General features: G+C 45.5%; 1 protein-coding gene across 1 annotated transcript in view; it reads right to left on the minus strand.

The window, feature by feature from the left end:
* The window catches only part of LOC133959067 (A disintegrin and metalloproteinase with thrombospondin motifs 2-like), a 108432-nt gene extending 83622 nt beyond the window's left edge, over positions 1-24810 (minus strand). The window contains exons 1-2 of the mRNA XM_062394152.1: positions 24492-24810; positions 22326-22750 (exon numbers count right to left, since the gene is read on the minus strand). Coding sequence (XP_062250136.1) covers positions 22326-22750; positions 24492-24579 — 513 coding nt within the window. The 5' untranslated portion in view covers positions 24580-24810. The remainder of the gene's footprint in view (positions 1-22325; positions 22751-24491) is intronic.
* Between the last annotated feature and the right edge of the window lie 1308 nt (positions 24811-26118).

The following is a 26118-nucleotide window of genomic DNA, read 5'->3' on the forward strand; positions in this document are numbered from 1 at the left end:
GGTCCAGGTCCCGTCTAGTGAGGAGGAGGTGGGGTTTATGACCTATACCGCAGCCAGCCACCAGGGGGGTGAATGAGACACTTTGGCTTCACTTTTGGGGCGCAGTAATATCATCGATTTATATTTAAAGTCAATGGTCTCTACAGGTTTATGCAGCGGACTCACATCATATGCATGTATATTAACGCACATGCAGATCATGCCAAGAAGCTTGATCAATCCAACTCAGGCAGTTTAATAAAGGACTTATTTTTAAGCATCCATCAACTTTATTCTATATCAAGACATAATGGAGAAGTCACACTCCCTCTGTGTCTGTGTTGTTATCTGTGATTCTCTGTTTGTATTGGTTGCTGTCCAAGCACACGTGTACATGTTACTGCAGGCGAGTCCCTAACTATAAAACCACTGGTAGTGATGTCAACATGACACCGGTGTGGACACACTACTGTTCGCTCCCTCTGTAATGTCAGGGCACACAAACACAGTACACACACCTGTCACCTGCACACCTTAGTGCTGCTTAACCAAAAACACAGTGGCTACACTTTGTTTTCATACGGACAACAGGTTACACACAGCCCCTCTTCCAGTATCCTTTCAAATCCACGCATGTGTCAAACTGCACAAAAGGTCTTCAAATGAACCCTGTGCACTAAGAGGAGAATGTTCCAGCTCTGGAAAAAACATTTGTTTTTGAAAGAGTGTCATGATCTTAGAATTTATGACTTAATAATTAGTCATTTTCAGTAGTAAACAGCAGTTGAAGAAGGTTGGTAGCAGCTGTCCGAGATGAAAAATAATTCATGGTGAGCAATGTCCGCCAAGTACTTTCAGTGCGTCCTCACAAATCACAAAGTTGTTGGTTTAAAGTGATTTTAAAGAAGTTGTTTTGAATAAACTGGCGGCTCGCTGTCTGCGTCTGATATTTCCCCCTTTATCTCATCTCTCCATCAACAATATAATATATACATGAGGACAAATCAAGCTGAGGACTTATATTGAAGACGTCCTCCTGAGTAAGATTTTCTGGCATCAGCCAACGTGCAGAATGGCTTAAGGAGTAATTTCCACTGCTCCTCCCCTCCGCGTTGTTGCTCCCCTTTGTCTCGCCCCCTCAGGCTCCTGCCCTTCTTTTCACTGTGGTGATCCTGACTGCTTATTAATTCAGAGTTAAATCTAAATGGTCTGGACACTCACACAACCCTTCCACCGTTGTTCATTTTACGCTCGAGAGGGCCACCGCTGTGCACTTCACACCCACTGATCTGTCTCACAAACATCACAACTATTTGTATACAATGCATAGCCCTGGCTCTGTGTGGCAACGTGAGGAAGTCTGGTTTCTTGTCCTTTTTCCTCTTGACCTTCTTCCCTGAAATGCAAACTGTGCACGGCTCAGATCATCGCATTGTTTGGGACTTTTCACAGAAAGAATGCAACGAAAAATTATGAGCATTAGCATAGTTTGGATTCCTTTTCCAACGAGCCAATTCTGCTGGCACGGTCTCAAGTGGCCAACTAACTGCACATTTGTACACAGGTCCACGCTCACGTCTTCAACATGCTGCTTCAAAGAACGTGTGTGTATGTGTGTCTCTCACACACACAAACAAAGCTTCACACACGTACACACCTTTTGCTGTCAGGATAGTGATAAATTGCAGGGAAAATGAAAAGAGGGAGCAGTAATCTGACACCTCTAGTCCTGGGCAACCAGTAATGAAATCCCTTCATTAGGTCAAATATTTGATTATGAAGAACCTCTGGGGGGTGGGGGGTGGGGGTGGGGGGGGTTGCTGGTCTGGTAATGACCTTTTTCTCTTGGGGGTAAGGAGGGAGAAAAGAAAGTAGGAAAGGAGAGGAGGAGAAAACAAGATAAGACAAAGTCAGAATGGAAATCAAGTCATCTCCATATTGTCTGCAGTCAGTGGCTATGTTCTTCACACCTCCTCCCCACCTCTCCCTCTCACCGGATGGCGTCGGAGCATTGTTGTATGTCGAAAAACGCTGGCTGCAGCATATTGCTAATGTGTTGATGAAGACGGGCCCAGGCCAAGGGAGGCTGTCTCTGGTGGAAGACAGACAGTGTGCGTGTTCGACAGACGAGTGAACATCGCTGGCCTCCGCCTCAACCCTCTCTGGGAAGCTGCTTGCTTGAGCCTGCGAGTGCATCTCCTCCGCTCCTTGTACATTACCCTGAGATAACACGGGGAGGGATTATGCACATTAAAAGGAAGGAATGTGTAGGATTAGCACAGGAGACAGAGACAGAAAATGTCCGTCCTGTTTATTCTCTTCCGTGTCAATATTTAGAATTATTTTTAAATGCAAGTTATCGATATTGAGCTCTGAAGGTGAAAGACAAATAGGGCGGGATTGAGAACCGACGCAAATGTTGTCGTGTAAAATTTGAGCGAATGAGCCTAACAAACTTAAGAACTGATTGAATCCATTTTGCCCTGAGGGGAGTAGCCTCTGCAAAAGTGCATCTACAGTTGCATTATATTTGCGCTATGTAGTTGGAAATGCTAATCTCGTTATTGATTAGCTCATTAGCGGATCCTAATAGCCCCGCAAATATATAACTAGTGGCCATGCTGAGGAGGTGTAGCTGCGTTGCTGTAGAGATACTGTTGATGAAGCACAATTATCCGGCCATAAATCACACAGAGAGGGGCAGGTCCTGGTTTTCTGGCCTCACGGGCCCACACACACACACACACACACACACACACACACACACACACACGATCACACAACAGTTTATTTAACAGAAGTATATAAAGTGTAAAGACACTTCAGCCTCTTCTCTTATGAGCTGCTGGCTTAAACACTTAATTTAAGAGTTGTTTATGCTGGAGTGTACCTGAACTTAGATGCTCTTGTTTCATATTTCACAGCTTTCCCTCGATCTCTCCACCCTTCCCCTCTCTCTCTCTCTCCAGTATGTGGCTGCTCGAATGCCAATGCCGTCATCAAAGGATACGTCAAAATGAAGGCTCTGGCAGAAGCTGCTCTCAGGATCTCACACACACACATACACACACACACACACACACACGTATGCACAAACACGCACACATGCACACACACAGCTTCAGCTATGCTTTCATATCACGCCCTGGCAACGCCCACTGACTGCAGCATATCTCCACCGGTATCACCAAGGTTACCAGTGGTAGCCAGGGATACCGTCGGAGCCGCCTGTGAGAATGTGGAAACTGGGCGTGGCCAAAGTCGACATGGTCGACGTCTTCGTGTCAAAGATTTCACAATCAAGGGCGGAACACGATGCTCCAGGACACATCTTTATGGATTAATAATTAGAGTGTAACCGCTTGTCAAGGCGTCACTGAACCAACCCACTAAAGATTTAATGATCAAAAAACATCTTTGTGTCAAATGTGAAAAGCTGTTTTTTCTAATCCTTCAAGTCCAGCACGGCTTTAGTTTTCACTTGCTGTGAAGGAAGTCTTGTTCATTTCAAAGTAAAGTTATCATCTGGTCCTGTTAACTAGCAGGACCAAACGTTCTTTACAATCCAGGTGTTGTTTGATTCCCTGCACCTCAGCTCGTCTTATTCCACCTTTCTACACACGTCGGGTTTCGATGCAACAAATGGGCGTGTACCCAGAGCTGATACATCAATGTAGCAGGGTGCATGCATTAGTCAGAGAGTTAGTTAGCGGGTGTGAGAGGCTGGATTTCATTGGTTTAAGGCCCCGAGATTAAAAATTGGTGTTTCCATGACAAAGGAAGGCCTCCGCCAGCACCCATGCATCCACAGCACTCACACACAAATTGAGAAAGAATATTCCCAGGCATGCTTCTAGCTTCACTCTCTCTGCCTGGAGAGATGTGTGTGTGTGTGCATGTGCATGTGTGTGTGTGAGAGAGAGAGAGACAGAGAGAAAGGTTGTTGTCCTCTTCAGGTATCAAAAACACTTGGGATGTTTGGATCCATCAAGCTGAGGGACAGAACAAAGCTTGAGAAAATGAAAGAGAAAATCAGTGTACGTGTGTTTATCGTCGCACCTCTGTAAACTGTAAAATATACACACACGGTCTCACATCTGTTTACACAACAATAAACACAATATGCGCACAAATATCCAATAATTATTGTAAAAACATCTTACTTGCCAGAGAGAGAGAGAGAGAGAGAGAGAGAGAGAGAGAGAGAGAGAGAGAGTGAGATGTTGCCTTGTGGAGACTATGTGAGGGGAAGTGGAAAACCCTTCCCCCACTATTCCACATCCTACAACATCCCATAATCCACCCTAAGGCAATTACACTTGTTTATAATCTGCAACCATAATATTTTTCTTATAGACTTCCGAGTCTAATTTATTGTTAAACAGCGTTTCTCTTATCACACAGATAATTCAATATGATCATGCACACACAGGATCCAGCACTTCCCCAATATCCTTGAGGGAATAGGCCGGTTTCATCCCTGAGACAAAATACAGGAAACTTTCCAAATTATCTAAAAAGTGCAAAATACGTCCTCATGTCCTGTTCTTCAAACACCCTCAGAGAATGTCAAGAAAGAAATGTGGATCTGAGTTACCGAGCAAGGTCAAGTAGTCCTTTGGCAAGGACCATCCCCGACCATCTTACTGTTACAGAAGTATGCAGCTGTCCCTGGAGGCACTTCTCAAAAGAACGAGGTTTGGGGTGAAATGTGAAGAATGAAAAGGGATTTTTTTTTTTTTTATCTATGCTTGACAATCTACATTTGATGGTCAGGTATGTCAGCATGTAACTTGTGAGAGTTGATTTTCAGCACAGTCAAACATTGTTGGTTAAATGCTCAATGCGGATTGGTTCTTGGAAACCTTAGTAGATGAATAATACAAACTTTTCTAGAAGCAGCTTAGAAGACTGGAAATTACAAAGAAATACCCACAGATGTTCTACTCTGCTGCCATGGGAGACAATAAACCAGTTTATTTGTTTAAATGATTGAACAGAAAGCTGGAAAAAAAAAACACGACAGCAGAAGAAGTGAAATACAGACAGCAACCGAATGCACCTTGGTCGTGGGACTCCAGCTGGTTTCGCATGTTGGAACTGAAGATGTCTCAGATGCCACTGCTAATACCTGTCGGAAACGTGTTGTCTGTGAAGTGAGAGACTGTCTCCAGTTCATCATGTATCCTGGAGCATGCTGAAGGACATGTAGCTTAATGAAACTGAGCATAAAAAGCTTTACAAGGATATTCCTCACTACAGAAATCATTCTAATCAATTGCGTAACAGTATTAATAAAACAAATTCAAGTCATTCAAATGCAAAAGCAGGTGGGGCATACATTCTTTACTGACATCTTTGCAAATGAGTACCTAATATAAAGACTATATCATTATCCAGCTAAAATCCTGTATTTTGTGTTAGTTGTTTAAATGCCCTCTTTTTAAAGAGAGTGTAAAAGCTGCACCCTGCTGTTGGAGTATACTGTCTGTATGTCGGCCCACACAGGGGGACAGGAGAGGAGGGCTGAGGATGTAGCCTGAGGCTGTGTGAGTGATCGAGCGCACACACGACTACATTGAGCTACATACATTAGCAGGTGCCAATTAAAACGCTGACATATCTACGCAGTGCTACCGTTCCAACATCTGATCCGAAAGCTCTTGTTAATGCAACATATGCTGAAAACAGATATCTCTAATCCCACATCTGCAATCGAGTCCAAACCCCACCCGCCCATCTCCAGCGATATTCAGTCGGGCACACACGCAGCCACAAACCGAAAAAAAAAGAAAAGAAGAGCTATATACAGAGTGTCCTCAGAGAAAACTCACCACCAGAAAAATAAAAGACGAGGCAAGCTATCAAACTGACAATCACCGGTGAATCCCAGAACTCTCAAGTAAGAACTGATTTAATCTGGTAAATATGTGCTTGTGCACACATAAGCAAACCACACACACTTGTTCCAGCTCTCTGGCACCGGCACCGACACACATGTGCATCCTCCTGTTCCTGAGCCGAGGAATACAGTAGACACTCTGAATCGCAACCCGCCTGAGCTGCACCAGAGATTTCATCTCGGGGAAACACCAGGCTCCTCTATTGCCCCCAATTACTGGGGCCTGGAAGCAGTCAACAGTTTTATACAATCACACCGGCTGGGAGGAAATCAGCCCCTTCTCGTGCTTCTGCTGCTTCTGAGCGGCGCCTTGCCGGCCAAAGCTTCAGCGAGAGGCACTTAAACTATCATATTCTGAGAGAGAGCAGGAATTACTTCAGGTCCTTGTGAAGACGGATTTTATACAATTTCGCAGAGACTCCACTTGTTTTATTTTTAAATGTAATACTTTGACTGCGATCAAACGGACACCTTAATCCTGAGAGCGCACAAGGCCGGGTGCCTATTTGCTCACGTCGGGGAGGGAAGGGAAAGCCTATAGGTTCAATTTGTGTGCAATTTGTTTGCAAATTTAACGTGTGCGTTTGTGTGTGTGTGTGTGTGTGTGTGTGTGTGGCCCTTCTACTCTGCAAGCTCCCTTGTATTGCCATTATACATCACAGCACAGCACCAGCGAGTGGCTGTGTCAGAAAGCCTGCCTTCCTCTCCGCCATATCTCATAGTTACCTCCCCCTAACCAAATTACCCCCCAACCCCCGCCTCGCCCGCCCCCTTCTCCTGTAGACACTGAGAGATGAGCTTTACAGGCAGCCGCCTCAAAAAGTCAACAGCAATGTCCGGCAGCGCTGGAGAAGAAATAAAGGGTAAACAAGCGCAGCTCAGAGAATCTGCGTCGTCATATTTCTGCTGAGATCAGAAGCCGTTTAGAAAATCAACGAGCAGCTTAGAGTCGATGGAAATCTCTCACATTGTCCAATAAACGTTCACTTTCAAATGTTAATGTTATGGCTGTTCATCAGCTCTACAACATTTATAGCCAATTCATCAAGCCTTCAGGAGACTGAAAAGCTAAAAGCTGCCACTGCCGATCAGGAAAATCAACAGACAACCGACAACAGACCTGCTCTTTAAAAATGAACGAATAAACCAACAGGAGCCGGCACTTTCAGTGGAAAACAGTTTGCTGGAGCAGCATTTTCAAGTTACACCACCGTCTTTGGAGAGTCGTTTTCCATCCTTACTGTTGGATCCCAGGTGATCGAATAGTAGATGTAGAATAAACAATGGTATAAATGTGAAGTAATCTTGAGAGAATAATGTTTCAGTCTGTATTTGACATGTCCGTCTGATTCAGGTGTCTCAGTCCGCCTTGTGTTACCTCAGTGAGGCCTTTGAAACAGCCTGAACTCGTACATATGCATTGGAGGCTTCAACCTGCTCATTCACTTTGATTGAGGGGACGTTGGTGGTGATACCGAACTGCATTGTGGTCCTGTTGCGTCGCACTGATCGGTCGCACGTCAGAAATTGAGCGGATCTCAACTTTTCAGGAGGCAACTGCTGAATAAATCCAGTTCAGACAAACAGTCAGGAACAGGAACAGGCATTAGCCAATCAAATCACATCAATGCGAGAGAGTAGTCACAGGCAGCTGGGGAAGCTGGTGTGTGTTCAGCTGGTTGGCAATTTGTTGTGTACTTCTCTTTAGTATTGCATTGATACCTAGTTTGGTACATTAGCCCAAGCATGATTCTTATAGTTGTCACAATCGAGAGTCACAGCAAAGCATGTCCGTGTCCAGCATGAGGCAAATGTGCCAAATAATACTCTAGTAGAAAACCTCCTTCTTTACATCTGCTGTGGAGCACAAGCATTCATTACCATCTCATCTGTGGGAGGGGAATGCAGAAACGCCACAACACCGGTGTAGATTTCATCAACATAAAACCATTCAGGATGTCAGGTTTTCACCTTAATGCGAAAATGATGAATGCCAGTTCAAGTGCGGTGTCGGTTGTTACGACTGTTGGTGTTTTTTCATTAAATATCCTTTATACAACTACCTTTTTCTGCAATTTCTACAAGATTAAAGCGGTTTGTGTGTGTGTGTGTGTGTAAGTGTGTGTGCGTACAGACCTCCTTGAGAGTAACATGATAAACTGGGCTCGCTGGTCATATTAGCAGGTAGAGTAGTCGGTGTAAGGCAACAACAGCTTGTGGCTCAGCCGGGGCTATGACCTCTACGCACTGGAGAAGATGTGTGTGTCTGTGTGCGTGTGTGTTGGGTAGGGGGTGTGGAGAGAGCAATAGGGAGATAAAGACGGATCGGTTGTCGAGGAGGAAGAAACAGCAAGAAAAGAAGACAGACACAGAGTGCTTCAGTCCAAAATATCAACCTAATCTCAGCAGCTTCCCTCCTTCTGTCTTCCTGTCAGAGAAAAACTAGGCTTCGGGAAAAAGACTCCAAACTCCCGAGAACATGAAAACAAATCCTTCTTGCTCTCAGCACACTGCCTCCATACAAAACTCCTCAGGGCCTCGGCAAAGCATCTCCCTCACCTCGCGAGGAGCTGTTATTATTTGGTCACCTTCGTCTGCAGGAATAATTGGACCACGTTGCGTTCCAACTAGGCCAGTTTGGCGGGAAACCCAGTGGAAGTGACAAACCCTCCAGTAACACCGCTACAACCGAGACGGTGTGAGTAATACACAATCCCACGAAGGAGGCAATGACAATTTTAGAGCTGATTGTGTTGAGTCATGTTGTGACACTCTAAGAAACACTTACATTTTATTTTAGATTACGAGCAGCTCGCAAGATTTAATAACTGCACTAAAGATCACATTAATTCAACACAGCCATTTACGCAATTACTTGTTCAGCTTATTAAGTTTCACTACAGCCGTAACTCTGGAGTTGAATGAATGAACAGATGCATACTGGGGGATTGAGGCCTAAACCACTCCAACCAATCATCCATCATCTATACCGCTTATCCTCTTAGGATCACAGGGGTAGTTGGAGCCAATCTGACATTATCGCAGGCAAAACTTACAAAGACAAACTACCATTCCCACTAACATGGTAAATCAAGGGTCTCCAGTTAACCTAACCCCAGCCGAACCTTGATTAGACAAGAGAACCGTCTTGCTTTGCGGCGACCACCATGCTGCCCAGTGTATGAACAGCAATGGTCGGGTCACATCTGAGAAATGGTCCTTTGTCTCACTTCGCAGCCTCAGGAAAGCCCACAGTATCTTTGGCCTAAACCCAACACGACCACACAAAAAGACACAAACAATAGATTGGTGAAATTGAGAAGAATGCAATTGACTTTACCAAGCCACAGAAGTGCTCAAAAGCGACGTGTGCTGCACACAGTGCCAAATATTAGGAAAACATACTTCCTAGAATTCCAGAAAGAATGTTATAACAATCATCTCCCCTTTGTATGTATCTCCAGTCATATGCCAGACTAACTGCAAATGTCCTGCAGGTCATTGAGCTATTTATAGATCAAATCTTCTTTGAGGGATTCCTAATTAAGCACAAGTTATTAACTATACATTGATATGTCGTGATTTGCTTTGGCCTCAAATAGTGTTACAGAATGCGATACTTGTACAGACACCTGTGTGGCCAGTGGTCGACTTCTGGGAAACAGGATTCCTGGGAATTGACTTCAAAGCTGTTTCCTTCTCCCGGTGCTCAGGCTGCTTCTGTGGCCTCATGTAACTTCGGCTCTCAGATTTCTGCCTCTTGTTCTTAGATTTTCTGGGGAACTCACACTGCCAAAATCCCTCCACCAATAGAAAGCCAGGTATGACGTTGGGCCCACAACACAAAGTCTGGCAACAAGCGCAGCCCGGGCACGAGGAGACCGACTCAGACTGAAGAACAGAACATGTGCAGCAGAAGAAGTGCAGAGACTATTTAAGTGAGAGGGCAGAGATTTAAGGTAAAACTGAACGGCAATAGAAGGAGAAGTGTCTGTAAAATGAAAAATCTATAATCTGGAGTAAAGACAGGAAGAAAGTGAATAAAGAATCAGAAGTCTGGATACATTGACAATATCACATTGTCACATTTCCCCACTATAAAGTATGCAACTCCTTTACCTTGTCCTTTACATCCTCGCACATTGATGCAATGGATGGATTCAATAGAGGCAACATAATGGATCCAAATTGCCTGATCCTCTGGTTGGTGGAGTTTGTGCTTGTGAGTCGGAGTCTTGATGCGGGATTGAGTTAAACTGACTTGGTTTAGAAGGCTCTGCGACTTGAAAAGAGTTTTCTTAGTGAACAAGTGATAAAATGGGCCAGCGGTGCAACAAGCGGTGACATTTGGAGTCTCACTGTGACGAGCATTGGAAGTGAAAGCCCAGCAAAGCGTGCAACAACGCTGGATTCAAACCCGAACCAAAACACGAGAGCCTGGCAGAAATGGCAGCCTGTGAAAAATGTACATTTGACGGTGGTTGATATCAATACGAGAAAGAAGGTTTGATTTTCTCCATATTGCGTCTTACACCGATACCCAACGTCAAGCAAAGTGTACAGAATGTTTGTTCTAATGTCATAAATGGCATTCCTTTACCTCAATACTGTAATATTCTTAAGAGAACAGGTTATCAACCTAAAGGTTTATGCATATTCCTATTTGTTGCATTTAGTTTTGTGTGAAATATGACTTCTGAAAGTATGGAGCTGTACCTTTCAAAACAAGTCAATTCCCCAAGACTCCCGGGATAAAGTGCTTCTGCTCTCGGGCCCGAGAATGTCTAATTTTCAGGAACAACATTCATCCTAATACAGAGACAGGCGGTTGAGAGGAAGGGCACTGGAGGTAGCTCGCACCCCCCCCCCCCCCCCCCCCCCCACCTAACCGGGGAGAGAAATGAAGAGACGGAACGGGAGAGAGACGGAGGTGGATGGCAGCCTCCTGCTGTCACACACCAGCAAAAAGGACAGAGAGGAGAGGGCCCTGTCACATCACATGAGAGTCAGCTGCAGCCACACCCGCCCTGCCACCGTACACACACCCTGCTGCTGCTGCTGCTGCTGCTGCTGCTGGGAGAGGAGAGGAGAGAAAAGATCATCCCCCCTGTTCTATTCCTCCGTTAGCCTCTCCTCTCTGCTCTACCTCATTTCAACTGCATCTCTTTCCTCATCTCATCCACCCCACCTCCAGCCTTCTCCCTCCATTCTCAACCCTCAGCCTGTCTCCCTGATTTGTCAACAATGGGGACTTGTGTGGCTGATCACTGCTATGGGACAGTTGGGTGATGGTGGACGTGTGTGTGTGTGTGTGTGTGTACGTTTGTGTGTGTAGGAGCGGGTGGGAGTAGGTAGAAGAGGGAGAAAGAGGATTATAAATGAAATGCGGTGATAGAGCACAACCTGACAATAAGTCTCATCTCCCCGGTGTGTCTGTGTCTGAATGTCAGTGTGTGTGAAACAGAGAGGCAGGGATTAGCTGGTGAGAGAGAAAAATCCCTTTGTGTTCCAAGTGATGCTGTCAATCATTGCACTCTAAGAGAAGCTGTGTGTGTGTGCGAGTGCACGGTGTGTGAGGATGGAAGCTGCGTACGAGGAAGCACAATTTTGTCGAGGGCCATAAAGATAACCAATAATAGACACTTATGTTTCCCTTTCACTCCTCACTCCTATTTTAACCACACAGTCACAGATATCTCATTTTAGCAGATCCAAGACAGCACTTGTTCAAATGCACACACATACACTGTTAAGTAGGAAAGAGCTTTACAATAAACATGCTTCTTTATTGATCCCCGCTGGGCTCTTCTTTCCTCTTTCTAGCAAGGTCAGAGGTCAGGGCCGACTACAAGCAGCAGCTTGGGGCTGGAGAGGACCTTTGCTCAAGGACACTTCAGCAGAGCAGAAGCAATATGGGGGCTTGCATCTGACTCTCGCAAGAAACGCTGGCTCAGTAAACCTTACCAACAAGACAGAACTTTTCCTCAATAAGAAATGTCATCTTATTGTTGCACTTATAACAGAAATGTAACAGATGAGGGGCTTTTAAAGCTTGTTCAGTCCATTTGATCAGGACCAAAATAACAGGTCCAGACTTACACACTGGGCCAAAGAACTTCTTTAAAAGTAAAAACAAACAACAGTAACAAAACATATGTTTCCTCCATACTTCTCCTGTGGTGTCATCCAAGTGTCCACAAGCCCCGATATTCACATTTGACTCAAAACAAGGTCATTAACACCATGTTCTCAGCCTAAATGTTTTCTGATATCCTCCTAGTTACTGCTGCAGAAACTGCAGCTATCGGGAGAACTCGCGATAGCTTGGTTTATGACACCACAGGAGCAGTATGGAGGGATTAAATATTTGTATTCTGTTGTTTTTTACGTCTGAAGAGGAGGTCCCCATTAACTTCAATTGTATTGGATTTGTCTGCAACACAATTTACCCATGAAACTCCTAAAGTGTTTTGTGGTGAGTAGATAATGAAATACATTTTTTTGGGTGAACTATCCCTTTAAGTATTATCATAGTGAATGCAGAATCAACTTTCCCCACTAATTAGAAATACCTCCTGGAATCAGCAGCGACTCCTGTAACAAATAATATTTCTATGCACTATCCTGGCCCCCCCCCCCCCCCAATAACACATCATTCATGCTGTTTTTTTTTTTTATTAATGGAAAATATGATGCTTCTAGAAATAATCACAGATTAGAGATTTTAACTGGTGAATGTATCTGACACACGACACAAACATCTCACACCGTGGGATTTAAATGGATTTAAACTAACAGGATACGATATTTCAGTTCATTCACTGTGTGTGTCATTTTCTTATTTAAATATATTTTCTGTTTTCTGCTCAAATAATTCCTGGTCAGTTTGCTAGTGAATTTCTCATAAAGATTTAATCTTATAGCTCAACAGAAATCGTGATTTAATTTAGATCCTACTAATAACTGTTGGTTTGGTTGTTTCTGAGCTGGACTATGAAAACACTTCTGGACACTGGACAGATTACAGTGACATTTTGTGGAAGGATGCAGGAGGGGTCGGGAATGAACCCGTCACATTTTGGTACGGATCCAGATCTAGGATTTTGTTTCCACTTTCCACATTGTGTGATAGGACATTTTTTGTTGATTTCTTAAAGAGTAATACTTCGATGTCGATTCAAAAAATATGAAACTGATATCTATGAGTGTGTGCAATTTGGTGCAGCTTGATTGAATTAAATGGGACTGTTGGGCCTTGGCTGTGTGGCTGAGTGCCATTCTAGATTCAAGCTGCACTTGCTGTGATCACATTATAAATTTGCACTCACAGAAAAAAAATTGAACTGGGAAAAACATAATTAGAGGTTATAACAAATACTGACGTACATGGAATTTGTTACTGTGTTGTATTTTTTCCAAACTACTAATGGCAACTTCCCTTCTCTGCTGTTGCTTGGTCCGGTCCCTGACACAGAGGATACATCCATCTCACCTTGGAAGCCCAACTCTACAGTAACTGAATCGCGCACAGAGCTATACATGGGCAAGGTCATCTCAAAGTCTCCATTAGATCTTGGCAAACAGATTATATAATTGTAAGGCAGTATCCAAAGCTTTCCTTGTACACACTGGCAGACGATCAGTCCCAGTGATCAAAGTGCAAGATGTGTTTCTTTGTATCTGCTGCTTCACTCCAGCCCCCACAGAGTCAGTTATTAGAAGACAATATATTATTATATAATATAGTACATGCGCTGGTACACTAACGATTCCCATGGTCCTTGTGCACTGGCAAATCCCCAAACACAAAACACAGGGAGAGAAAAGGTGATTATTTCCCTATTGCATAAAAACTAAAAAGGCAGCCTTAGTAGGATGAGGAGGGTGTGAGTTTCTGTTGTGAGGTGCGATTCTTGCTGCTTAGCTGCAGCAAGGAAAATGATTTCCAACCCTTGATACTGTCTATGCAGACAGACAGGCAGCCTCTGCTCCAATAGGGAACATGCAAACAGAAAACACAAACCAGACAGATAAACAATCAACCCAGAGGGAGAACAAATACAAGTAATTAGATCAAGCTAGGGTAAAATGTACACATCTTGGTGAGGGGGTTCAATTATGCACTTGTGCAGTGAAAACAATTGACAGAGGGTTCTCTAAATCCAGGGAAGTCACTTCCGACTAGACGAAGAGACAATAAAAATAAAATTCTTCATGCGCTGAGCAGGTGGTGACAGTTATGATGTTGCTGTTGTTCTCAGGTTTGGGCACATTGAGATTCCACCTCACTCCGCCTCCCTCCCCCGATGTGTTACTCTTGTTCTCCTCCATCTAACCTCCTTCCCTACGCTCCCTCCTTTCGGTCTGCTCCTCTCTCTCATGTTGTGTTTTTGTCTGTGAGGGTTATTTGGGGAAAACGTTCAGACGGGTGGCAGCTTTGAGAGTATGCAGAGCCACCTGCGTGCGGTGGCTGGGAGGGGTCAAATGGCACATCTGCGGGGGGACGTGGGCCCGGGGGTCAGCGGTGGGCAGGCCGGCTGACGGGCTTGATAAGGTGCCGGAACATGAGGAGTAGGATGTCCCGCCCTGTTTCCAAGATCAACCAAAGAGGCTGCTGAGGCCTGGTAGCTGGAGAACTGCTGATGTGGCGAGCATCGATCCGTTTCCTGCACGACCCCGCGGCCTGCCGGGCTGACTGACTGACTGATTGACTCAGTGACAGGCGCAGTGCTGGCGACTGGGAGGGAAAGAAAAATTGTCCTACAAGGCCTGGTCTATTTTCTTCTTTATTACTAATTTTATTTCCATTGATTGTGCAGAATAATGTTGTTTCCATTATACTACCCTGGCCGATCTGGATGGCGCAGGTTTTATTTATTATATTTTTGTCCCTGCAACCGAAGAAGTCCCCCTGTGATGACTTCTTCTGCAAAATGTGCCGGCCCTAGTGGGTTGGATTGCTTTATTCTGACCTTGAAATGTGCTTTGCCCATTCATATTTTTGTCCAATACTGTACTATGTTTATATTTAACATACAAGAGTGGATGTTTGCTTTAACCTATGGATCACTGTGTGTTGAATTAAAAACCTGAAGTGGCCACAGCTAAAATCTGTGAAGTGGTCCTGTCCCTGGAGATGTGCACGGCTTTCTGACTTATAATTGGTTCTGATAAATTGCAGTTTCTTTATGGCCCCCAATTAAGAAAAATCCTTGATCCGCCCCTGTGCATGGAGAACATGCTACAGTACACATCCATCTATTTAACATACAGAAACCTGGTATAACTTTGTTTTATTCTTTCATTCTAACCTAATTTCCTGCCTTCCCTCATCTCAACTCTGAGATGGAGTCATTTTCATCATGTGACCTTGTGACACGGCCCGGCCTTGTAAAAACTAACAACTGCATTTCAACACACAGACTATTCACTGGCCATCTCTCGGATTAATATAATAAAGTCTGGATGACATCAGAGGAGGCTCGACACCCACGTTTCACTGTGACAGTCCAGGTACAAAGCTCCACTGTGATTCAGCCGATCAGATCAAAATAACCTGCCGTAATCACCACATTAAGAGGTGTTTCCCTGTAATCATCGGGGTTCCACTGATGTCTTCCCCCCTCCCTCCGCCCCCTCCACGTGAATCCTGTTATTTCAGCCACTCAGACAAAGCGTGTGCTCTGAGCCAGCACTCTGTGAGTGACAGAGAGCGAGAGGAAAGAGAGGCAAGGGAGCTGGTTAAGTGCACCGAGTGAGTGGCAGTAATCACAGCTCTGGTAAAAGCCCTCTTTTGCTCTGCGCGGCGTTCCTCCGAATGGGAAAGCTCTGCCTGACTCCCTCTCTTCCTCCATTTCTCTCTCTGTCTGATAATAGCTCTCGATTGAGTAATTGTGTGTTTGAGTGGAGCTACACTGCGGGGTGGAACCTGCAATCAGATACCGAGAACACGTCTCTCTCTCTCTCGCTCTCGCTCGCTCTCTCCATTCATACCATGCCTCAGCAGTCTCGCCTCCCGACACCCGGCCCTCTCTGCGGCCCTGCAGTTCCTCCTCCACCCTCACCCCTCCATCCTCTCCCCTCCACTGGGTTTCGTTCTCTCTCTACACACAGAGAGCCTTCTCCATCGGCCAGTGAGGGCTGGGGTCAATAACAGCTGTGCGCCGTGCTGTAATTGATGTCATCATTTCAATTTGAGCTGATTACTGTTGAGAGCTGCTTATCGTGTGACCCGCGGTGGAATAACACGCTGTAGGGCCCGGAGAGCTGCCACGCCTGACCAAGCTTAACTGCCGGGCTGGCTGGATGGATGGATGGGTCGGTTCAGCCCAGGGCGGCCCTCTCTATTGACTCCTAATGTGGCGGTAATGACTGAGCGTATTCCAGGGGCATGGCTGTGGTAAGTGTCCGTGTCGCTGGTATTTAGTGTAGTTCTGGGGCTATTATCGTGATTGGTCTGCCCCTCTGTCAACACACTCGCACATGATTAAGCTCTCCGCTGGCACGGGAGTGTGTGTCTGTGTTTAATAGCGTTGTGATGTTGAGGCAACTTTACAATCTTTCTAATTTTAGTCATATTACAATAACAACACCATCATGCTACCTCCGAGCACCCACCCACAGGAATGAAATAAATAAAACTGCTGTCGGTGCCTTGGCATTTCTCCTTGCTGCCGATGTCAGATTCTTTTTCAATGAAGGAAACAAAACAACAGCACCAGGTTAGACCATTTCCCGCTGTGCACTAACAACACACATGCACACACTGAGGCGCACAGCCATACATAAATATGGCGTATCAGAATATACAAAGGGCAACACCAGCACAGGAATCCAGTCTAATTACCTGCCAGCAAAACACAATCTTCAATTTTTACAGATAACAAGTATAAGACTGCACCTGGTTTCATACATCTCGCTTCTTGGCTCCAAACTTTTTTTCCGCATAGACAGCGGGCAACACGGTTAACCCTCAACACCACTTGTCTGATCAAATGCTCTGGAGAAGAGCTGCTGCTAAAAACAGACAAAGGCTGATCACTAAAGGAGCACCGTCTCTTGCCGTCTCTTTCTTTTCTTTTTTTTTCACCAGAGCTGAGAATCTGTGGGTGTCGGGGAGCAAAACGCTGTCTGCCACATTTTTCTTCTTTCTCTTTCTCTGTCATTTTCCTGACTCTTTTAATACCATCATTAGGAGAGCTCTCCTGCTTGCTGCTGCTGCTGCTGCTGCTGCTGGCCTAGGAACAGGGAGATAAGGAGCGTGAGGAAAGAGCGAGAGAAGCGAGGGGTGGAGGCAGTGAGAGAAATGTGTGCAAGGCTTTTTGTCGTGGAGCGAGGTAAAGATAGTTCAGGGGAGCTCTGTCTTCAGGGCCGCTGTGTGTCCATGCAACCAGATCTGTGTGTTGGACCACATGTTTCCCACACAGTGTGCTGTGGCAACACGTGCCTTCTCATCCAGGTGAGCGTCCACCTGGATTTTAAGCGCCAACCCCGAGATGACAGGTAGCGCACCTCCTCCGCTACACAAATAAAGATGACTGGGTGCACACCCATTGGCTCCATAGACCTGCGTGACCCTCTTTTCCCACGGTAACCCGAAGGGGCCCTGCCATTTGTCAGAACCCTCTTATTATCTCAGGCGCTGTGGCCCATCTGGAAGACTGGAGGCCTCAGACTAAAGAGACGGAGGCAGTGTGGAAGAGTACAACGTGCATCTTTCTCATCCTGCAACACAACTATTTACAATTGTCAAACAATATTACACAGGTTTGCTCTGCTGTTCACAATATGATTTTGTATCTTGACCTATTGCACTGTCATTATTAACAGACACCGTGCAAAGTTACACAGTATGTGTTTGATGAAGGAGTATGGAGATTCATAGATTAATCAACAATCTAGGCAGCAACAGACAAAACTGCAAGAACATGCAGGCAACACAGGGACAGTTTTTAAACGGTAAACTGACGTCACTTTTCTAATCTAAGTGTTGTTGTGGATTACCATTAATTTGAGTTTGATATTTTTAATTTTTATCACGTGGTGTTAATAAATTCCAGGAATTCCAGTGAGCTCCAGAACAACGAACTGATCAGACGATATCGTGTCACTTCTCAAACTAAAGCTAGGCCTAAATAAACTTTAATTTTAATAAACAACTGGGTGAATAAAGCCTCTGAATAACTCTCTGCTCTGCAGTGGACAGAGCCAGAGCAGCTGCAGTAATATTTGGAGTAAGGTTCGACAATATGGCCAAAGAATATATACACATTTTATTTAATTTCAGTCCATATCAATAATTATCATAATGATCATGTCATATTATGAATTTTTGCTCAGTGAAGGTTACTAAATACAAAATGCTGAAAATCGTTTTAGAAGTCTGAGTTCAGTCAGTCATGTGCTTTACCTCCTCATTGTGCCCCTTTAAATTTAACTCAATATGAATATTGAACCTTTGAATTGCATTTGATGAAATCATGTAGTTATCATCGATGTTGTTTTTAGTGGCCGGCCCTTCGGTTTGTACTACTGCAGAGCACAGTGACACCTGTAGCCATGGTAACTACAGTATACACACAGAAGACGACAGCTGTGGCCTCAAAACGAATTGAAGAGATCATAACTACAAATGCTTGAGAAAATGAGACTAAGATCACTGATGAAAACTGGAAAAAAAACTAGAATAAAACTAAATAAACTCAAAGTGTTGCGGCAGTGATTTATATGATGAAAACCGATGATCCAGAGTTTAAATGAATGCATCATGTTGACAGCACTGCTCTCTGACTGTGGAAGTGTGACAGTCCCCACTTCCCTTCCCTCAGTGTCTCACAATGACCGGGGGGGGGGGGGGGGGGGGGGGAGCAGTAATTTACAACTTCTGAAGCGTCTGCAAAGTGCAGGAGCTCGGCTGACAGACAACATTCCACATGAGATCCCCAAAAGACACACTCACATGAATACAACTGACCTCACACCCACATGTGCACAGAAACAGGCCAATACAACTACCGGCCCCCACATCTCTGAGCAAACACTGTGGGTGAGGCTGAGGGAGAGACCGCCGGCGAGGTCAGAGAGACCTGCATATCTCAGATTTGTATACATTTGAATACACAACAAGGATAATTAAACATCCAAACCCGGCGCACATGCACAAATAAATATTCACACACATCAAACTACTGTGCACACCGTTGCATGAAGTGGAAACCTCCTGCTTAGGAGTTATTATCTTGTTTGATCCATGCAGTGCCCCATTCTGCCCCCTGCACACACAAACACACACAAACAGAGTCTTAGCAGCAGTTTAATTTCATTTCCCTGGCACCCATGTAGGACCTCTTAGCATAACCAGACACACAAAGACCCAACACACTCGCAGGTTTCTCACACCACACAGTGCACATCTTCCTCTCAGCCACACAGAGACCTAACCAGCAGCTTCTGGTCACAGAAATCCATATTCCCTCCAAAGGTAATTTGTCCATTGAAAGATTTTCCTTTCGCCTCCTCTCTTATTTATTTTGGTTATTTACTTCTTCAAATCTTTACACGTTGCCCTCTAAACTTCCCCCCCTCCTCTGCCTGTAAATGAATATGTTTTTTTTGTTGTATTTTGTAGTTTGAACCCTGTCTGCCCCTTTCTTGGCTCTTTCCCTTCTTCCTGTCATCACATACTCTGGATCGGAGCCAGCAAGATGTTCTTGGCTGTAAACGGGAACACGGGGGCATCAGAGGCTCAGACCAGGTGTCTGGGTCCCTGAGGAAGTGGGCACAGTGGGGCGGAGGTGGGCTACAGGGTTTAAAAAGGCAGACATGGGCAGGGCTAACAGGAGGCTGACAGAATATGGCTGCATTTCTCTGCGTGTCAGAGGAGGTTGTAAGAATCGATCAGCAATGACGAGAGCTGTTCAAGAGCAGAGAGACAGAAATTGAGTGAATATCACTAATGAGATTATTGGAGTGTTTTAGGCAGGTTAATTAAACCATCATTAGATGTTATAAGTTTTTAAGGACAATTAAAAGTTTGTCTCACTCACATGAACATTTGTATTAATCGTTAATCCAAGACGCTTATGTTTTCACATTCACTTTTCTATTATAAGTGTTAGACTGAAGGAGTTTAACAATTCTGAATCAGAAGCCATTTGACAAATATCCTCATATGGCGATAAAGGATGATGGAGCGACGATGCCCCGGCTGTCACCAGTGCACGAGCAGAATGTTAAACTCTCATTACTTTCAACTCTGTAATTTTTCATTACACAATTAACACTATAACATGTAAATCATGCTGGGGCAAAGTCAGGGGAAGCCTTAACGTGGAAAACACATTTTATAATCTTCCAACTGCATGTGTCAAGTGACCAATTTGGTCCAATCACGATCAAGAGATCACGTCTGTGGTAACAGTTAGTTTAATAAGCTCACGATGGATAATAACCTTGAGACTGCACGTCTTTGTGTTAATGATACAAGCGACCCAGGAACACACTTGAACTAACACGGCTCCACAGCCCTACTGGTAGTCAGACCTGCACTGGAACCTTTAAGAAAGAACTGTGGATTTCGTGCTTGAACTGGTGTCACATCGGGAGGGGATTTCTAGGATTAAAGACAATTATATAATGGACATAACATTTTGAACTGCAAATATGTGTATATGAGAGTTAATTGTTATGAGACAGACTTGCTGACGTGTGAATATGTCAATGTGAGTCTTGGCCTGCCTGGCAGTCTGGTTAGCCACTCCACAAACCAGTGACCAGTGCTGACCGGTGAGCTGTTATCTGTGACTATCCAACGGTAACTTTTCCTTGCTTAGGACCTGCAGTGACCCGCTGGAGTGAGCATCAGCAGTAGCAGCAGCAGCAGCAGCAGCAGCAGCAGCAGCAGCAGAGTTGTCTCTGACTGATGTCAGACTAAGTGGGCATGTCAGGCCTGTGCTGTCCTGGCTCCCTGCCTGCTCGCTCAGCTGCTCACTCAGTCCCCAGTGTCCTCGACCCTGAACAGATCCAGTTGCTGCTACTCAGCTCCAATGGCGGGTTGATGTGGCTGACTAATGAACACTTTTCCTAATCAGGGGTCCTCCTCCCCCCTAATCTCATCATTCCCCGCATACATCCTTTGCCCATTTTGACTCCTATTTACTTGACTTTTCCCCTCTGCCCTGAGGCTCTTCTCTCACACGTGCCCCCTCCCCCTATTCCTAGGGTAGTTGTCTGCATCCTCTCATCCTGTGCACAGTCTTCACCACACTCTACATCTCACTTCTCTCCACTGCCAACAGTCATTCGCCAACTGTCTTAGGCGGTTGTGGCTCAGGAGATAGTGCGGGTCGTCCACTGATCGAAAGGTCGTGGTTCGATCCCCAACCCTTCCAGGCTGCATGTTGAAGTGCCCTCGGGCAATTTATGGCCAAGAAACTGAACCCCAAATTTCCATCATTTCTTTTCATTTCCCTCAGTACAGCATCAGCTCTATTAAAAAGTATTAACAACTCAACCAACAATAATTTATGATGTCGGTTTTCAATTCAATTGTTCCTCTTTATAAAAATGGACCAACCCACTTTTTGCAGTTCTGATTCAATTCTGAATCTGCTGATAGCAAAACTGATACAGAAACCAGAGCCATGTTTTATTAATATAAAAACGATTATTATTATTATCATTGTTTCAATCGTTATAAGGTTACGTGAGTGTTTAGTCAACCGCACAAACCCTCTTATTGATAAACCAAATATACATCAAATTGCAATATATTTAAATATAAGATAAATCAATTTGTTTAATTATTAGTTTTGGAGGTTGAGGTTAACTACAAACAAACAGGTGTAGGAGTGTAGATTGTGATGGCTAAAGTGTTTTTTAAAACTTGAATAAATAACCAAAAAGGACAAAGCTTTAACTTTAACTATTTGCAAGTAGTTTAACATTACATTAGTTCAAACTCAAAAATATGGGTATAGGATATATTTGCAGAAATGTTTAATTAGCAGTCGATTGATTCATATATTTATTAATCAATGCACTAAACTTCAATCTGAATTATTACATGTCTATGGTACCTGGGTCTGTGTAATTGTGAAAGCATTGTGCAGAGATAAAGTCATTCCCACTGAAACTACCCGTGAAACATCAGTGTGCTAATAATCACTCCTCCCTTTTCCCATGAGTAACGTGAAAGGGGCCGAGGAAACAGGGATTCAAACATGACTCAGGTATTTCTCACGGCAGCCCCGAGAGCAGACGACCTTTGAGCGCTGGGGTCAAACAGAGAGTCTCTCGCTTTAGCTGCACGTGTTCCTAACCCGGCGTTCCCCCACAAACTCAGACACTCGCCACCGATTCTCCTCCAGCAAACACCTGCACAGCGAACACAGTGAACACGAGCCGGAGAGATAAGGAGCACAGGTAACACAGCTTGATCACTCACCAGGCCGTCACAGTTGCTGATAGCCACGGTGGCTCCTGGTGTGTCGGGGATGTCACCCACGTACAGGCATTCATCTTGCAGTGGCTCAGAGTGCCGAGTGCTGTCGCTGCCATCGCGCCACTCGATCTTGGCTCCGGGGGCCACCAGCCTGGCATTGTGGCGCAGACGCAGGTGGAACTCCCGGCCGAAGACGGTGACATTGTAGTAAAGTCTTTCCCGACGGCCCACGGGCTCTTGGTCCTCCTCGACTCCTCGTGGTCCTTCCCACTCATCATTGCCTACTCCTACCTCCCTCCTCCGGCGCCTACGGGACTGCCCTCCTGCCATATGGTCAGCCGAGACGGCGTGCGACAGGAAGCGGCCCTCTGCGTCCACACTGATTGGCCTCACCAGTCCATACTCCCCCAGTACATGCTGCAGGGAGTCTGCAGGAAGAGCACAGTTTGGAGGACAGGGAGAGGGCAATGGGTGAGAGAGGAGCGGAGAGGATGAGAGAGCAGCAGGTGAGAGAGATGGAAAGAGTGTTGAGTAAGAGGTGAAAATGTGGGAAAGGGTGGGAGGCAAGAATAATAGAGGGTTGAAGATGAGGAAAAGAAACCAAAGGATGGAGAGGAGAAGACGTCATACAAGAACAATGGGAAAGAGAGGGGGGGAATGTGGAATCATGGGTAGAGAGGGTGAGAGGAGGATGGAAAAAAGAAGTGTGAAGAAAAAGGGGGATTAGAAAAATGTCAAATATGCCATGGAATCATCTATTTCTTACTCTAAGTTGCTTCACAGGGAATACAATTACAAGTAAAAAGAAATAAAAACACAATTATTTCACACTATAATTTCACACGCACACACACACACACACACACACACACACACCACACAGCCCCACCCATGAACCCAGAAGCGACCCTGGTGCACGGCAGAGTGCGTTTGCAAACGGCAGCCTCAGCAGAGCGCTGCGCTCCCAACACCTTCTGTGCCCTTCCACCGTCAACAGGAAAGCCAGCACAGGATCAAGGTGCTAATTGTGGTTTTCTCACGCTGTTCTCTCACCGGCAGGCTGCTCCGTGCAGGAGGAAAGATTTCTATAACCTCCACTCCGACGGATCAGAGAGAGAACTGACAGCACAACTGAGACGGACATTCCCTCCTCCTGCCTTTATTCATATGATTCACATTGGCACATACTTTGTAATAATTTGCCCCGTCCTCATTCCAGCAGTAGGATATTATTGTTGCATTTTAATGACAACATATTAACCACATTGTGAGTAAAAGATAGATGTTTGGGATTTAACTGTATAAGACGGTTCATGCATCCGACGGACATGTCTCTTTTTCACATGTGACGGTGGAAACACAACACACGTGAGTTACGGAGTCGACCTGGCAGATGCTACACACACACACACACACACATATATACACAGACACACACACGCACTAACCCAGGCACACACAGCCAAGTCCACTTAGAGCGTCAGACTCAGAAACAGTTATGTTATCACCTTGCATTTACTCTGCAGGTGCATTCGGTATTATTATCATTATTATATAATTTTATTAGGATATTAATCTGTCATATCTGATCTCGAAAGTTTGCTGACAGATACAAAAACACACGCTGCTGATGCATCTCGCGCTCCCATGTTACAGGGATGATCTGATAACGCGTGTGATCGATAAGGTGACATCCGACTCCAGCGTCCCGTGACAGGTCGATAAGATGCGACAGCGGCCGCACCGGACACGTTCTGCTACTTCCCCTGCAAGAAGCCGGCAGAGCACCGGTGCGTCTGATGCCCTCTCACACCCCGGCCGGCACGTTCCCCCGGACGGGGCAGAGAGCAACATCCCAGCGCTGCTCGGGCTCCTCGAGGGGGAAAGTCCCTGCGAGAGGCGCAGCGGGACTCACAGAAGTTACGAGCGCGTCCTGCGATGTTGTTTCTAAAAGAACTGCAGGAAAAAGAAAAAGAAACACACGCAGGAGCCGAACAGTGTGTGTGTGTGTGTGTGTGTGTGTGTGTGTGTGTGTGCGGCTCTGTGCGCGCTTCGGCTCCACTTCCCACTGAGTGAGAGCGCGCAGCGAGGAGCCCCGCCGGTGGAGGAGAGACACACGGAGAACAACAACATAAACACTGAGCACGTTTGCCCCCGGGCTGTACCTACCGACGCTACTGGCGATGTAAAGGCCGCTGGTGTGCAGCAGAAAGGCCGGCAGGAGGATCAGGACAGTAAATCCAGGCGAGAGACCCATGGCAGCTCCGAACTGCGCAGGTGAGAGAGTGGGACTCCGGGCTCCAGTGTGGTGAAGTTCCCCCGCCTGGCGCGACCAGCCACGCCACGACAGCAACAGCACAGCAGCCCGCAACTAGACTGCCAAGTGCACCGGGAGAGACGGAGCTCTCCTCCCCTCTCTCTCTCTCTCTCTCTCTCTCTCTCTCTCTCTCTCTCTCTCTCTCTCTCTCTCTCTCTCTCCCACTCACACTCACACTCTCTCCTCCTCTATGTCTCTCTCTTTCTCTCAACTCCTTTCTCTCTCTCTATCTCTCTCACACACACACACACACTCACAAACACACACTTGCGCGTGCTCCCCCCACTGTTGGTGCTCTGAAAACTCCCCGACTCTGCTCTGCGTGCACACACGCACACACACACACACACACACTCGCACACACACACAGAGAGAGACACACACACACAGAACGGACTGACTGACTGATGACAGGCCTCATACTGACATCTCACCTCCACTTGCATGCAGTGAAATTAACATCTCCTGTGAGTGTGTGTTTGATTGAGTGTGTGTGTGAATGGGTGTTTCTGTGAGTGTGTCTGCGAGTGTACGCGAGTGTGTGTGTGTCTGTGAGAGAGGTGTGTGTGTGCGAGTGAGTGAGGATGGGTTAGTGAGTTAGTGGTTTGTATGTGTGTGTGTGTGTGTGTGTGTGTGTGTGTGTGTGTGTGAGAGATTGATAGGTATGTGTGTGTGTGTGTGTGTCTGAGTGATTATTGTGTGTGTACGTGTGTGAGTGATTGTGTGTGTTTATGTGTTTGTGTGTTTGTGTGTCCCTCATATGCTGCAGCCCTTTGCATAAACTCTGAACATCCCGTCAAGCGTCCCAGTGAAGGCTGAGCAGCAGCGCCCCGTGTGGCTCACTGCTGGTAACGCACCCACTCTTGCAGGGCCCTTGGGTCCAATTTAAAGCCAGAGGAAAGAAACACCAAGGAGTCTTAAAAGCTCCATAACCTGCACCGTCCTCATTCAGCGCATCATTTACCATCTTGACCACTAATCTGATTTTCTTATAAACAAAGTGCGACAACTGATGTTCACTAAACTACATGTATTTTCTCATCACTCTTTACCTTTTATAAGACCACAATAATAACAACAGGGAAAGAGATATAAACCTGTTAAGACACCTGACAAATAACCACCTTCCACCATCTCTGATGTGATAAAACCAGCGATGAAGGGTGAATCTGTCGAGTCCCAATTAGCAGGACGTCAATTTCAAAAAAGATTTGACTTTATTTATAGTCTTTGGTTTCTGTCCATTTTCACTTTTCAAAGCCACGCCGAGCAATGAAAGAGCTCCGCAGACGTGCAAATGGTGTCTATTTAAAGGCTGGTTACAAATGATACTGCAGAAAAAACACACACAGCATATTGGTGTAAAAATAACAACAATAATAACATATACAAATAGAGCATGCCAAATGGTGACCTGCATTTCTTCTGTGGAATCAGTGTTTGGAGAAAAGCTGTAAAGCCCCTATCACACTTACAGTT

The sequence above is a fragment of the Platichthys flesus genome, chromosome 8 (genome assembly GCF_949316205.1).
Source record: "Platichthys flesus chromosome 8, fPlaFle2.1, whole genome shotgun sequence".
NCBI classification, from domain to species: domain Eukaryota; kingdom Metazoa; phylum Chordata; class Actinopteri; order Pleuronectiformes; family Pleuronectidae; genus Platichthys; species Platichthys flesus.